At 37.2% G+C, this 16,522-nt stretch overlaps 1 protein-coding gene across 2 annotated transcripts; it reads right to left on the bottom strand.

Annotated features, from left to right (window-relative positions):
* Positions 1-609: 609 nt before the first annotated feature.
* LOC114413276 (tetraketide alpha-pyrone reductase 2-like) lies at positions 610-16,253 on the bottom strand. Of its 2 annotated transcripts, none has more exons than XM_028377577.1 (6): positions 16,008-16,252; positions 15,703-15,875; positions 2,909-3,094; positions 2,633-2,795; positions 1,718-1,907; positions 610-937 (listed from the first exon to the last, which is right to left on the bottom strand). In XM_028377577.1, exons 1-6 carry the CDS (start codon positions 16,111-16,113, stop codon positions 796-798), a joined length of 960 nt encoding a protein of 319 aa, XP_028233378.1. In that variant the 5' UTR covers positions 16,114-16,252; the 3' UTR covers positions 610-795. The 2 variants fall into 2 exon arrangements, with proteins under 2 accessions (XP_028233378.1, XP_028233389.1); XM_028377588.1 differs by having other exon boundaries at positions 805-937; positions 1,688-1,907; positions 16,008-16,253.
* Between the last annotated feature and the right edge of the window lie 269 nt (positions 16,254-16,522).

The raw sequence follows: 16,522 nt of genomic DNA, 5'->3' as shown, positions 1-16,522 counted from the left end.
GAAGGACAAGGGTCGTTGCCGATCTAGCGAAATAAAAGCCTTGTAGTTGGCGATAGCATTGATTTGGAGATTTTCTTGTTTGGTTGCGATTAATTGATTCTGAGTTTTGATTTGGAATGATTTGGATTTTGTTTCATCTGATTGATTCTTTGACGCTAATTCGGGATCTTCATCTCCTCCAAACTTGTTCTTCGTCTCTATTATTCTCCCACGATCCCTCCTTTTTCAGTTAATTACTCTTACAAAAAAATTATTTTATTCTTAAGAACGAGTTCATTGGGACAAACGATTCTCCACGGTGGCGATCCAAGAGCAGCACTCTAGTAGACGAACGCGGACAAATGGGTTCGTCCTTGTAATGAACGGTGGGAAGTTCCATTATTGGAGATGCTCGAGTCTAAAATTTGAGCAAGAATATTTCTACAAGTGCCTCATTTGTTTCCTTGTTGGAGTGCCATTGCCAATGGGTGTTAGGTACAAGCATGAACATCTTCTATGACTCGCCGTAGTGCAACACAAACAAGGTTACAAGAAAATATAATATAAACAACTTTTGTTAGCGCTAGGTTATTATCTAAAGTTGGACCAAAAGTAAAGCACGACATTAGCTGAGTTAAATCTTTTGTAACATGAATCGATGAAGCTAATAATAATGTAAGTTGTGGAAACAAGAAAGAAGGAATAAATACATAGATAAAAGATAAAGTTAAATTCTTTTATTTGGTTTTATGAGCTAGTTAGTTTGGGTCATATGACACTGACACCTCACACCAACACGAAAGGTAACAACAGATGTCATAGGAAGCCCTTGTCTTGAAAACTTTTGATGCAGTCATCAAACATTTGTTCAAGAGTTTTGAATGGAGGAAACCCCAACTGAGTAATTTTGGTAGTGTCCATGCTGTGCGGGTTATTATCTCCTTCCTGGCTGCTACACCTGTAACACCGTGATCATACCGTAAAATGTTGGTGGTGCTTTGTAGCAAGAATGCTTAGGTCAATTAATTTATAGCGAAATAATGGTACATTTGGTGAAGAGGAAAGAAAACAATGATAAGAAAAAGAATAAAGACCTTTTAAATTTTGTTTGATTAAAAAAGAAAAGGGAGAAAAAAATGACTTTTAAAAACAAAAAATCTTAATTTCACTTTTCGTCCTTCAGATATCGTAACTGTACAATTTAAGTTTCCTAACTTCTAAATAGCTCAAATTAAGCTTAAGTATCACAATTTTGCAATATTAGTGCCTCATTCATCTTTTGTTAAATATTCAACAGATTCTTGTGACGTAACACTAAATGTTGTGACAACCGAGGTAATGCCTAACACATGCTAATGTGTCTTAATTACACTTTTTGATCTCTTTGAAATCACAATCGGAAGAGGCAAAAAATGTTATTAAGTCACCAACATGTGTCAAGCAAATGTTGGCGTTATTATATCATCATTTAGTGGCACATCATGTTAAATATTTAACAAAGATTGACGAAAGGATCAAATGAAATAATTGTGATACTTGAAAGACTCAATTGGAATCCAGGGACCCACAGTTGCAGTATCTCGAAAACCAAACGTGCAATTAGGCCAAACAAAAAATATATTTCTTTTTCCTTTTCTTTAATTCAAATTCCAATTTTGTCTCATTCCTAGTGTCCATCTGTTGTTCCAACTACAGACAAAAAGCTTACAGTGTAATTGATTGGCATGGTTTGACTCACTCGTTTTCGTACGGATAGGAAGGGTATTTGGCACGAAGCATTTCAATGATTTGCGACCAGTGAGCTACTGTGCTTGAACAAATAAGCCTTCCAGATGCCTTGGGGTCCTCCATAGCCAGCAAGTGAGCAGCTACCACATCGTTTATGTGTACAAACCCCACTGTTGTATTTGGATATTCTCCCTTCATGCCTGTTAAAAGATATGTCACCCTAAATTTGAAAAGTGAATCATCCAAAAGTTTTAAAATTATAGTAGAAAATTGAAAATACTACACAAGAGATTAGCTACTGAGTACTCAATCATTATACATGCTTACACAATGCCTAATTGTATATTAGACTATGTCCTCTTCTTATTCAGTCAGACGCTAAGTAAAAATGCAAAAGGGAAAATTTTCAGACATATGGCCCAGTAATTTTTTGAAGGTAATTCTTCAATCTAACCATGACTTGATCTTAATCATAGTTTTTTTTTTCCCCAAAATATTACAATAAGATTTGACCTATAATAATTCTCCATTTTTATTGTAAAAGTGATAACCAGATGATCACTCAAACAATTAAGAATTAAATGATGAAGTGCTGACTTGTAACTTTAATAAGTTAATCTTTTTCTTCACATCAACATTTTAATTGATGTGTAATAGAGGCAGAGTGGTTCAATATATCAATTTCTCACTCTTTTAACCCTTATGTAACATAATAATTCTACTCCTACAGAATAACATTACAACTCTTACAATTTTACAGAGAAACAGAAAACGAGGGTAAAAAGAAAAGAAGTCGGAGATAAAATAATTGATATGTTGTAAGAAAAATAAAAAGTTTAAATAATAAAAGTGATATAAAAATTATTATAAATGTAGCATTACTCTTTATAATATAACATCTCAGCGCATATCACGTGATCCTAACCTTTGACAATGCTTAGTATCAAGAGCAGTGTGCTAGTTGGTTGTGGTGCAAGCAGAGGACCAACAACAAAAGAGGGATTAACCACCACTAGATCCATGCCATTTTCTTTTGCAATCCTCCAAGCCTCTCTTTCTGCTATTGTCTTTGCATATGCATACCACAGCTGCATATATTTGTAATAGTTCAATAGAATGTCAACTACATAAGGTGACACTTTCCATTGAAATGTGACAATATTTCATGTATTATATAAAATTAGGTAGAAAGTTTGATTACCTTATAGCGTTTGCAATACTCTAGATCAGTCCAATGAGATTCATTAAGAGGACACACTTCTTGCACATCATCACGGTATCTTATGGAAGAGCAAGAAGAGGTGAGCACAAAATGTTTCACAGTTGCTTTTACACAAGAGTTAAGCACATTCAAAGTTCCTTTTATACAGGGATCAATCAAATTTTGCTGCAACATAATCCAAATCATAAGAGATTTCAGTATAGTGGTGCTAATAATAAAGAAAAATTGTGCATCTTTAAGATATGCAATATGATACCTTGTGGTTATTTATAAAGATAACAAACTTTATGCTATGTCAAAACAGAGAAGATTGCTTAACAACTTTTCACTGCTCATCAACCCCTCTCATAGCTACTCAGGTGTCACTGAATTTGGGTTTAGCAAGGATTACATTCCAGCACAATTTGTATCGACATTATTGTATAACATCATGTTAATTGCCCATTTCATGTGTTAAATCAATTTTACATAACATGAAAATCTGTACACATCTTAATCACATTTAATCGTTTAAACTCAACATATCAAAATCTGTTCTACTAAAATTTAAATTGACCAATACTTCCCTGCAAAATCAATTCCACTGTTTTACTATATACAGCTTGCATATGTAAGGGGGAGGGGACGTGATTCCTACTGTTGTTTATTTGTATATGGTCTTTTACTTGTGTTCATATTTAACATACCTTAAGTTGTTTCTGGTTCACAATTTTTTAATAATATTTGATTGATTTGCCTTTAATAAAAAAAAACTAGATACAACTCAATACTCAAAAGAGCAACACATTATTTATCCTGCAATGCAGTGAAGCAATTAATAAACTATGTTATTTTTATTTTCATGAATATTTAGGTTTATAAGTATTTTTGTTTAGATTCTGATACCAAACCCCTCATTAAGAAGGTATATGTGCGAAAACAGTAGAGATAGAGATATGGGTACAGTTGATGTGGGTCCAGTTGTAACTAACTCACCAAACTGTTATAACCAACTCAGATGTAGTCAGTAGAACAAATAGGAGTTAGTTAGAGAGGAAAGGGGTTGTGTAGACTTCATTGGGAGAGAGGTTCAGGGCACTCTCAAATTGCCCTGAGTTGTGACATTCTCTTTCTCTTAGATCATACTGATCTAGAGAATCTCATCAAGATAGAAATTCTCATTCTTTCTGTTTATGTTGTCCTAAATCCCTAATTCTTCCCCCAATTACCAGTTGATTCTATCAACTGGTATCAGAGCTGGTTTGTCCAGCATAGGAAGAAATTCATGGTGAAGTCAACAATGCATTCAAAAAGGGATAACATTGAGAGAAGTTTGCAGGAATTACAAGGGCATGCTGTGCAAGAAGATGAATGGCACAAGAGCATGGATATAACGATGCGAGGTGTTGGAGCAATTGAAGGAACAGCGCAAGGGAACCCCAGAGTCTCAAATGGGATCTCCGCCAAGGGGAGAAGGTGGAGCTTCACAATTCTCAGGTGACAAAACAGAGAAACAGAGTGGAGATGTTGAAATCTTGAACTGCCAATGTTCAATGGAGGTGACATTGCGGCGTGGGTAGACAAAATTGAGAGGTATTTTGACTCAATGAAGTATTGGATGAGGAGAAAGCAGAAGTCGCATTGGTAGCCTTGGAAGGCAAGGCGTTGACAAGGTTTCAATGGTGGGAAGCAAGGGCAGAGAATTGATCTTGGCGGGGTTTCAGGAAAGGTGTCACAAAGGTTTCAACCGACTCTAGCACAGAATCCGTTTGAAGAGCTTTTGGGTTTGAAACAAGAAGGTATTGTGTCAGAATACGGAGATTGGTTCGAAGAGATTTCGGGCCCTCTCAAGATTGGGAATTCCAATTACATGAAGGGAATTTTCATGAATGGGTTAAAAGAGGAAATTAGGGTGGAATTAAATTTGCACCCGCTGAAAACCTTGGAGGAATTAATGGATTTGGCACTATTGATTGAACCCAGAAACATGATACTAAAGAAGGAAGGGGGCAATGCATTTTACAGTGCTGGATGAGGAGGGGCAAACAGAACAGAACTGGAAGCATATAACAAATACAGAACATGAAGAAAGGAGAAGGAAAGGGCTGTGTTTCAGATGTGACGAAAAGTTTTCAACTGGGCATGTCTGCAAAATTAAGCAATTGAGAATTATGTTGATGAAAAAGCAGAGGATTAGGAAGAAGAGATCCAATGGAAAGAGATTCTGGCACAATCTACATTGGATTTCAAAAGCATGGTGGAGTTGACCTCCAAACATACATTCAAGCTATTAGGAGACAATACACCCCTCCTAAAAATCATTAAGTCCAACTATCTTAACTAACTCTCTCTTCTCCTTATATTCTAACAATACACCCCTCCTAAAAATCAACCTTGTCCTCAAGGTTGGAGTTTGAAAACACGAATTGCACACTAAAACTTCCTCAAGTTTTTCTCCGATTGCTGGAAGATAACTGCACCCCTTGTAGCTTAACTGGAAATCACTCACTGCCCCTGCATGTGGGGTTGAGTTCAGTGGCTACGGTGGAGGTCGGGAAGGAAGCAAATTCTAAATAATCCGGACCTCCACGTGTGATGCTGCAATCTCTTTCCACCTCTGCTCTTTTAACATGTTATCAGCTACACAATAATCCAAGTTTAGTGGTATAAACCCTACCACCCAGTTTGAACTCTCAGTTTGTAACACCATTCTTGTTCTGCAATGAAACTTCACAGGTAAACCTGGGTTCGTTGGTTTCGGTACTGGTTTCATGTCTACTCAGTTTTCCATGGACAAACATAGGTCCAAAGTTCTCAACAATGATTTATGTTTCTCCTCAACTGTCACCAACTCAACTGAAACTGCATTGTAGAAGTCACATACAGTGGTGCTATCTCCACACTCATCTTGGCCCATTACATCCATAATCAGATCCATTATGCATTATGTACATTTTACCTTTGTTCCTTTTTCTTTCTCCAGAAACAAATTAGTGGAAGAGTGGTGAATCTCTATTGTGCCCACCCATAGTGACTTCGTTTCCCTTAGCATCCCAGACAATGATTTGCTAGCAAGTGGGTTGGTATCTCGTGGTTTCACTTACATGCCAAAAATCCTTAGCTCTGTCAACATAGAAGACCTATCCCTTTGCATGGGAGGTTGTGGCTCTGCTGATGACAACCCATTAAGGGTCATATGTGAGTTTGCATCTAGCGGTGGTATAGCCGCAAACAATCTCCATACAATCCCAATTTCCATGAGTTACGTACGCCTTGAATTACCGTTGCTATTTCTAGCAAATGGATAAAAGCCATTTATTATGGATGGTTACGAACAAGGGTCCTTTTGTTGCCAATAATTCCTTAGCATATATAGTAATATAAATAGGTGCATTTGATTGTAAGAGTTCAATCAGAAAACAGAGAAAGCATAAGGATTCAAATCCTTTAGAGAGATTAAGAATTCATATAGAAAATTCTTCTTTGTAGTTGTATTCTTTTCTCGTAGTAGAGATTCTTTGTTACAACTATAGTTTGTATAATTAAATTTCTACATCAGACAATTTGTTACAACAAACTGGTATCAGAACTATGGCATCTACGAAGTTTGACATTGAGAAATTTACTAGTAAAAATAACTTCAATCTGTGGGGGCTGAATGTGTTCGCTCTCCTCATACAACAAGAATTTGAATTGGCATTGGAAGGAGAAACAAAGTTGCCAACCGAGCTTAGATCTACACCGAAGAATGCGATAATGAAAAAGACACATATGATGATGAAGTTTTGGGAGAAGTCTCTAGAGAAAAGACTGCCAACATGCTTTGGGCAAAGCTTGAAAGTCGGTACATGACAAAGTCTCTCCATAATCATCTCTATCTAAAGAAACAATTATATACCATGCAAATGTAGGAAGGTGAGTCCATTCATAAACATATTGATAATTTCAACCAAATTGTTCTTAGCTTGAAAAATAATGATGTTGCGGTGGATGACGAGAACCAAATTGTTCTTCTTCTTAGTTCTTTGCCGAGAGCTTATGAAAAATATTGATGTTGTGATGTCTACAAAATTTTCATAAGCTCTCGGCAAAGAACTAAGAAGAACAGCTTGGTCCTCATGATCCACTACATCATCAATATTTTTCAAGCTAAGAACAATTTGGTTTGAAATTGTCAATATGTTTATGAATGGACATGGACTCACGTTAATGCATTTGCATGGCATATAACTATTTCTTCAGAGAGACGATTATGGAGAGACTTTGACATGTACCAACTTTCAAGCTTTGTCCAAAGCATGTCGACAATCTTTTCTCCAGAGACTTCTCCAAAAACTTCATCACCTAGCGATAACAATACTATATTGTGCGCTTTTTTCATTATCGCACTCTTCTATGCAGATCTAAGCTCGACTGGCAACTTTGCTTTTCCTTCCAATGCCAACTCACATTCTTGTCATGTGAGGAGAGCGGGCATCTTCACCCACCAAAGATTGAAGTTATTTTTACCAATAAATTTCTCAACATCAAACTTCGTAGATGCCATAGCTTTGATACCAATTTGTTGTGACAAATTGTCTTCGACATAGAAATTTAATAATACAAAATATAACTGTAACAAAGAAGAATCTCTATTGCAAGAAAATAATACAATTACAACGAAGAATTTTATATGAATTCTTAATCTCTCACAAGTATACTCTAAAGGATTTGAATCCTTATGTTTTCTGTCTTTTCAATTGAACTCTTACAATCAATTGCACCTATTTATATTACTATGCTTGCTAAGTAATTATTAGTAATAAAAGGACTCTTGTTCGTAACCATCCATAATAAATGGCATTTATCCATTTGCTAGAAATAGCAATGGTAATTCAAGGCATACAGAACATTTAGAAACCAAGAATTGAAATGAGAAAGAAAAGCAAGAATTTTATTGACTAGTAAGAAAGGAATAGAAATAGGAGAGAAAACTCTCCTCCAAGGGTTTCCCCTTCACAAAGGATTTCTCCTTTTACAAAGAACTAATGCTCAATCTACAAATGATAAGATCTCCCCCTCTCCTCTCCTTCTTTCCCTATTTATATCTAATAAACCCCTCTAACTAACTAACTAACTCATTAATAGTCCAACTATCTTAACTAACTCTCCCTTCTCCTTATATCCTAACACATGAGTATCATTTGTGGAAGGTACTTTTATTATTAAGGACCAATACCTTTTTAGCCTATAAGAAGAAGCGTGATTTTGCAAAGGAGGCGGAATTCTTAGGACATGTGGTCTCAGCTAGAGGAGTGGCTGCAGATTTAAAAAAAGTTGCAGCTATGCTGAACTGGCCTGGTCCAAAAGATACTAAGGCTTTATGGGAGTTTCTTAGCTTAACTGGTTATTACCGAAGGTTTGTTAAAGGCTATGGAATAATGGCTAAACCTTTGAAGGATTTGTTAAAAAAAGTGGCCTTCCAATGGAACATAGAAGCAGAACAAGCATTTAAAGCTTTAAAAAGTTCTATGGCTGCACTTCCAACATCGGCTGTACCTAACTTTTCTAAGCAATTTGTGGTAGAATCGGATGCATCTAGCAAGGGGATAGGGGCAGTTTTATTGCCAGATGGCATACCTCTTGCCTTTTTCAGCCAAACGTTATCAGAGAGAGCTCAAAGGAAATCTGTACATGAAAGAGAATTAATGGCTATAGTATTAGCTGTACAAAAGTGGAAACATTACTTGATGGGGCGACATTTCATCATCAAAACTGATCAAAGGAGTTTGAAATTCTTAACAGACCAAAGTTTGTTGGGAGAAGAGCAACATAGATGGACTTCAAAGTTATTGGGGTATGATTCTGAGATTCAATATAAACCAGGGTATGAAAATAAGGCAGCAGATGGTCTTTCACGCCAAATGATGTATGCAGCATTATCTCGCGTTGAAATGCATGAATGGCAGAAGTGGGAGGAAGAGATAGCCGCTGATTCAGAATTACAAAGGTTAATGCAAGCAGTAATGAGTTCTCCTCAACAGCATATGGTTATCAAATTCGAGAAGGGAAGTTGTACTATAATGAGTAACAGAATTCTAAAGAGAATATTTGAGAATTGAAAAACATCAGAAAAGAAAAGATGAAAATATTATTGACCACTGAACTCAAGGTTACAGTTTTGTATTTATAGACTAGACTGTTAGTTATGACAACTGTCAACAGCTGTCATTAACTAATTCCACAAACTAACATACTAGTATTAACTAGAGTAAACTACCCAAGAGTGCAGTTAAATAACTGCAACTCTCTTACAATTCTCTAATACCCCCCTCAATCTCAAGGTGGTTGAGACTTTGAAGAGGCCTCAAGCACATTGAGTTTCGCTCTTAGAAAAACAAATCTGTTTGGAGAAAGAGGCTTGGTGAGAGCATCTGCCATTGATCAAGAGCAGGAACATGATGAACAATTAGTTGCTTCGTCAGGACTTTTTCACGAACAAAAAAGACATCAATTTTCATGTTTTGTTCTTCCATGAAGAACTGGATTATGGGCATGGCAACTTCACTTTGGTTATCACGGAAGACAATAGCAGTGTTCAATGGGACTCTTAATTCAGTCAATAGGGTCTGAATCCAAGATATTTCTGCAGTAGTCTGAGCTAAACTTCTGTATTCTGCTTCTGTGCTTGATCTAGCAACAACTTGCTGCTTGCGAGACCACCAGGAGATTAGATTAGGAGCAAAATAGATGGCTGCACCAGAAGGAGACCTTCTATCATCTATATCAGATGCCCAGTCTGTATCACAAAGAGCTTTAATGGTGTAGGGATGTCCCAAAACAGCAGGCTTAAGATGAAGACCATGAAGAATAGTACCTTCCAAATATCTTGGGATCCTTTTTACTGCAATCCAGTGAGTATCCTAGGGATTTTCCATGAATTGGCAAGCCTTGTTCACTACAAAGCTTATCTGAAGTCTAGTAATAGTCAAATATTGCAAAGCACTAACTACAGACCTATCCATGGTAGGATCATAAAATAGATCTGAACCTATTTTAGTAAGCTTGCAACTTGAAGCCATAGGAGAAGAGATAGATTGAGCTTCTGCCATGTTTGTTTTCTGCAACAGATCTCTGATGTACTTACTCTGAGTAAGCACTAAAGACTTATCAGGAAGATTTTTTACTTCAACTCCAAGAAAGTAGTCCAGTAGACCAAGTTGTTTGAGAGAAAATTTGGAATTGGGCTGAGATGTGAGATATTGAATCAGTTGATCAGAACTACAGTAATTATAATGTCATCTACATATACTAGATGATAAAAAGTATGAGAAGCAGTCTTGTAGATGAACAAAGAAGGATCGCATTTACTTGCAATAAAACCAAACTGAATGAGAGTGGACTGAAGCCTTTCAAACCACTGTCAGGGAGCTTGTTTGAGTCCATACAAAACTCTATTCAGTTTGCAAACCATAGAAGAATTGGAGCTTTGAAAACCAGGTGGTTGAGACATATATACAGTCTCATTAAGCAGTTCATTCAGAAAAGCATTGTTTACATCTAACTAAGCATGTTTACACTGATTGGTGAGAGCCTCTGTAAGACTAAGTCTAATAGTAACAGATGTCACCATAGGAGAGAAAATTTCAGAAAAATCAAAACCATGAACTTGATTAAATCCTTTTGCAACCAATCTAGCTTTGAATTTACTGATTGAGCCATCTGCATTTTCTTTTACTCTAAAGACCCATTTACAGACAATTGCTTTTCTGTTTGGTGGAAGAGGCACTAAATCCAAAGTGTGATTACTCATCAATGCTTCATATTCTTGTTTCATGGCTGAAAACCAATTGGGATCTGGCAAAGCTTGTTTCACACTCTTTGGTTCTCAATGAGCCAATAGAAGTGAAGGATTAATCCTGGGTAAGTGGATACCAGATTTAGATCTGGTTTGCATAGGATGAATATTGGATGGTCTAGGAGGAGAAGGGGAATTAGTGGTTGAGGATGAGGATTCTGAATTGGATGATAAGACAGTATTATAAACAGTGGGTTGATCTGTCTGTTCAGGATTAAAGGACTGAACAGAAACAGACTGAGGTAAGTCTGACTGAACAGAATTTGAGAGCTGAACAAAATCAGATTGAGGTAAGTCTGAGTCTGACTGAACAGAAACAGAAGGGGGCTGAACAGAAACAGAAACAGACTGACTAAGAGAAGGAGACTTAAATAAGTCAGCATATGGAAACTTGGACTCGTTAAAAATAACATCTTTAGAAATATAATTTCTGCCAAAAGGAGACAGACATTTATATCCCTTGTACGAGGTAGAATATCCCAAGAAAAGGCACTCATGAGATCTAAAATCCAATTTGTGATTGTTGTAGGGTCTAAGTAAAGGAAAACAAGCACAGTCAAAGGTTTTTAGAAAGGTAGTCTGGAAATTTGAAAAGCACATGATAGGGTACTGAAAAGTTTAAGGATGTTGTAGGAAGTCTGTTTATAAAATAAACTGTAGTGGTAAAGGCAAAATCCCAAAACTTCAGTGGTAAGGAAGCATGATGCAACAAGGTGAGACCAAGTTCCACAATATGTCTATGTTTTCTCTCAGCAACACCATTTTGATGATGGATGTGAGGGCAAATAAGTCTGTGTTTAATGCCACAGCTGCCAAAAAAGGTGCTAAGGGTCTAAACTCCCCTCCCCAATCAGTTTGAAGGTTTTTGATTTTAGAATTGAATTGTAACTCTGCCATTGCTTTAAACTTTTGAAAAACAGTAAAATTTTCAGCTTTACTTTTAAGTAGATAAATCCAAGTAAACCTGGAAAAGGCATCCACAAAGGTGATATAAATAGAGGAAACCACTAGTTGAAGTAACATGAGATGGTCCCCAAAGATCACTATAGACCAACTCTAAAGGAAATGAATAAACAGATTCAGAGGGAGACGAACAAAGTCTGTTAGACTTTCCCATGCACAAGCAGAGCAAAAATCAACCATATGTTTATTAGACAGGTATTTTCCAATGCTGTAAGACAATTTGTAAAAAATGATGATTTGGATGACCAAGTCTATCATGCCAAAGAGAACTTATCCTATTACATGGATTTACCATGGATTTCAGTCTTTTTACATGGATTTACAGTGGAGTTTGCAGAACTGAAAATACAACAAGCAGAACTAGATGAAGGATGTTGAAACTGAATGTTGGAGAAACTGTAGAGACCATCAGGACCAACAGTGCCTTGAAGACCTCATTGGTAACCTGGGATTTCACAGCACAATAATTAGAGTGAAATTCAAAGCAAAAACCATTGTCCCTAGCAAATTGACTAACACTAACGAGGTTTTTAGTGATGTAGGGGACATGTAAGAAACGATTAAGAGACAAAAACACTTTGGAATTGTAAGGGGAAATGAAGGAAGAAGAACCAGAGGAAGTAATCTTCAAATCTTGACCATTGCCAATGAAGATCCGGTCAATTCCTTCAAAAGGTTCTATCTGCTGAATGTTCTGAGATTCTCCAATAAAATGACAGGAAGCACCTGAATCAGGAATCCAAATAACAGAATTTGAATTTGGTTGAGAAGGAGCATCAGTTAACATAGCACTAGGAGCAGACTAATTGCTAGTGCTTGCAGACTTATAGTTATTGTTCACCCAAACATTACAAGCACGATTATCACCATTCTGCTGCCCAGAATTAGAATTACTTTGCCCATAACCAGAATTGAAATTGTTCTGAGACTAACTTGCATAGTTCTGAGAAATAGGATCATGAAGCACCAAAGTTGAATTTGGTTGAAAATGCTAGTCCATAGCAATAATGACAAACTAAGGCAGTGTGGCCATACTTCAGGCACACCTGACACTGAAAGATAGCAAACCGACCACGAACTCGGCCTCCGCCGCCGGTGCCACCACGCCGGTCACCACCATGGTTGTTAAAACCACCACCACGGCCAAAACCACCACGAAAATTGGAAAAACTCTTGGGATCTGATTGCAAAACAGACTTGTTTGACACTGTGTAGCCATCAGATCCATGCGACAAGAAAGATTTGTTGTGCTCTTGCGTGTAGTTAATCGAAGGAGAATCAAAGAGTGATTGTTTGTTGAACTTGTTCAGACGAGCTTCATGAACTAAAAGTAGAGCTTTGACCTCCGCGATTGGTAACGTTTCAAACTTGCTTTGAATGACTGAGATAACCGAGTGATAATCAAACGGAAGACCTTCGAGAATCAAGTCAACATGCTCCTGAAGCATGATTAGACTTCCAACCAAGGTGAGGGAGTCAAAAATTGCTTTGATTTGCATAAAAAACTCTTGCATCAATCTTCCTTTGAGCGTCGTAGCTCGCAATTCAATTCACAAGTGTCGTATCGTAGCTCGTGTTTGCTTGTGAATGTAATCATGAATCTTTTCCCAAACTTCATATGAATGAACGCATCCTATAACTCGAGATAGAATCGGCATTGAAAGTGTCGATTGAAGCCATGTGAGGAGAACATGATCTTTTTTTTTTTTTTTTGCACAGCAGGAGAACATGATCTTATTGCTCCCAAGCTTCATATGCAGGATTCTCGATTCAAACTGCACGATCCGCTTTAGAGAGAAATCGCAACGGAATTCGGGGATTTGCAACATTGCAGTCAATGAGATTTGATAATAGGTTCAACCTGTTGGCACCATAGTACAAAGGTCGAATCATCTAGTTTGTGAGAAATCAAAATAGGAAATGAAGAAGTGAGAAACGAGTTGTTTTGAACAGCCATTGTTGATCTTACCAAGCTCTAGATACGATAACAGAATTCTAAAGAGAGAATATTTGAGAATTGAAAAACTTTAAAAAAGAGAAGATGAAAATATTATTGACCACTGAACTCAAGGTTACAGTTTTGTATTTATAGACTAGACTGTTAGTTATGGCAGCTGTCATTAACTAACTCTAACTAACTAACTTAACAAAGTAACATACTAGTATTAACTAGAGTAAACTACCCAAGAGTGCAATTGAATTACTGCAACTCTCTTACAATACTCTAATAACGAGTAACGACAAGTTAGTTTTGCCTCAAAAATCGGTAAGGATTCCATTAATTCTCCAAGAATTTCATGCTTCTACTATGGGGGGACATGCTGGTGTGTTTCGAACCTATAAAAGGATTGTTTTGGTATTCTATTGGAAAGGGATGATGAGGGATGCTAGAATTTGTGGCTGAATGTCATACTTATCAAACTAAGTACCAAACATTAGCTCCAGCAGGATTACTATGACAAAGTATGTTCATTTTTTAGCTTTATCACATCCTTTTTTCTGCTAAGGATGTCACTAAATTATTCATGGCTGAGGTAGTAAGGTTACATGGATTCCTAGAGTCTATTGTAACTGACAAAGATCGCTTACTTTTGAGCCAATTCTTGGCTGAGTTATTCAAACAAGCTGGAACAAAGTTGAAATACAGCTCAGCCGATGGCGGATGGGCAAACGGAGGTTGTCAATAGGTGTTTGGAGGACTATTTGAGGTGTTTTGTGGGATAGAAACAGAAGAAATGGCCACAATGGTTACCTTAGACAGAATTTTGTTTTAATTCCCATTATCACCACTCTCCTGGATGACTCCATTTAGAGCCGTGTATGGGAGAGACCACCACCTATCATCAAGGCTAATACTTCTCCTTCTAAAGTGGAAGCTGGGAATGAGATGGTAGAGGAAAGAGATGGTGTGTGTTGGCTGAGTAAAGAAATAACATACTTTTAGCCCAATATAGGATGAAGCAGCAGGCAGACAAAAGGAGGAGGGATTTGAGTTTTCAGGTTGGGGATTGGATGTATTTGAAAGTTCATCCCTATAGATTGAAAATCTTTGGCACAAAGGATGAATGAAAAGTTGGCTCCTAGGTATTATGGACCATTTTTGGATCTTGGATAGAGGTGGCTTAGTGGCTTATAAATGGAAATTACCACCAAGCAGCAAGATCCATCCAGTGTTCCATATCAGCAAATTGAAACAAGCTCTTCCACCATGTCCAGTACAGCCGCTGCCAGACGATATCTCTGAGGAGTGGGAATTGTTACCCCAACCTTTCGAGGTCCGAGATTTTAGATACAACAAAGCAGGGGATTTGGAGGTTCTAATAAAGTGGCAAAATCAGTCAGGTTTTGAGAATTCATGGGACTCAGCTTCAAAGATGGTAGCAGTTTCCCCTCAATTTCACCTTGAGGACAAGGTGGTTGCTTTTGGGGGGAAGTATTGATACCAGACCCCTCATTAAGAAGGTATATGTGCAAAAACCGAAGAATAGAGATAGAGATATGGGTACAGTTGATGTGCGTCCAGTGGTAACTAACTCACCAAACTGTTATAACCAACTCAGTTGTAATCAGTAGAATAAATAGGAGTTTAGTTAGAGAGGAGAGGTTCTGGGCACACTCGAATTGCCCTGAGTTGGGACATTCTCTTTCTCTTAGATCATACTGATCTAGAGAATCTCATCATAATAAAAATTCTCATTCTTTCTGTTCATCTTGTCCTAAATCCCTAAATTTTCCCCCAACTACCAGTTGATTCTATCAGATTCAAGTACTTAATATTTTTACGAGTCACGTTTCAATTGTATCATGCCCTAATATAAACATTTACGTAGGTAGTACATTTGTAAATGAGCTACAGAGTCAAATCAAGTAAAAGAAAACAAGTTTTGACTTTTGAGTGTCCATTTTTTCTCTATTTACCCTCCTTATTTTCTTGTAAGGAAGCCCCTGAGATAAAGACAAAAATACTAACAGTGGGGGATAAAGGGCAAGATACCTGAACGTTCTCATCATAAGGAATAAGCACAGGGGACGCCATATGAAAGACACCATCAACTCCTCTCACTGCCTCATCAAAGCTTCCTTCCACTAATAGATCTGCTTTCAAAATCTTCAGTCTCTCTTTGGCTCCACTTAGTTCAGTCAGAAAACCAACCTTCTCCACATCCCCTGAAAAAAAATGTAACAGGTATACAGAAAAAGAATTAACATGAAAATCGAATAATATGTGGAGAAATTAATCAATTTAAAGCATCAAAAGTATCATATCTTATATAAGAATTATAAGTCTCTTCACTATACCTGGGTTTCTCACGGTGGTCCTCACTGTGTGACCCTTCTCTAGTAAGGCCTTGACCAGGTAAGATGCGATGAACCCAGTACCACCTGTCACGCAAAACTCAGGCATCTCTAACTACTAGCTAAGTCCTCAGTTTCTAGCTCTCACCTCATACACTGGTCTAGTTTAGAACTTTGTCTTATATGTAGCTCTCACTACCCACTAGCAAGTACTGAATAGACAAATTAACACAGAAACCGATTAAAGCAGGAGAGCCACGTGAAATGCTTGTCCTATGTTTATATAATACTCTACTATTTTTGTGTGAATAAAAGTGAAATGAAAGTAGTAACAGTCACTACTACATAAAATACTTTTTAGATTGATTAAAAATAATTTTTTAGATCGGTTGTACAATTAATGTCTATGCAAGCAATAAAGGGGTGATGTTAGGTGTACCTAGCATTATTTTTTGTGCACCCATCATCCCTATTCACGCGTTCCGTACAAGTATCTCCTTCTCTCTTCTTCCCTGCAC

The sequence above is a fragment of the Glycine soja genome, chromosome 1 (assembly GCF_004193775.1).
Source record: "Glycine soja cultivar W05 chromosome 1, ASM419377v2, whole genome shotgun sequence".
Taxonomy (NCBI): domain Eukaryota; kingdom Viridiplantae; phylum Streptophyta; class Magnoliopsida; order Fabales; family Fabaceae; genus Glycine; species Glycine soja.
The sequence above is the reverse complement of the archived record's forward strand: the minus strand, read 5'-3'. Positions and strand labels throughout refer to the sequence as shown.

What these genes read in the sequence shown, in the direction of transcription:
- LOC114413276 (XM_028377577.1), bottom strand. Translation starts at nt 16,113, where the DNA reads ATGCCTGAGTTTTGCGTGACAGGTGGTACTGGGTTCATCGCATCTTAC. An exon ending in GATACTAAGCATTGTCAAAG is followed by an intron (nt 1,908 to 2,632) that starts GTTAGGATCACG and finishes ATCTTTTAACAG; the next exon opens with GCATGAAGGGAGAATATCCA. An exon ending in TCCTATCCGTACGAAAACGA is followed by an intron (nt 938 to 1,717) that starts GTGAGTCAAACC and finishes ACGGTGTTACAG; the next exon opens with GTGTAGCAGCCAGGAAGGAG.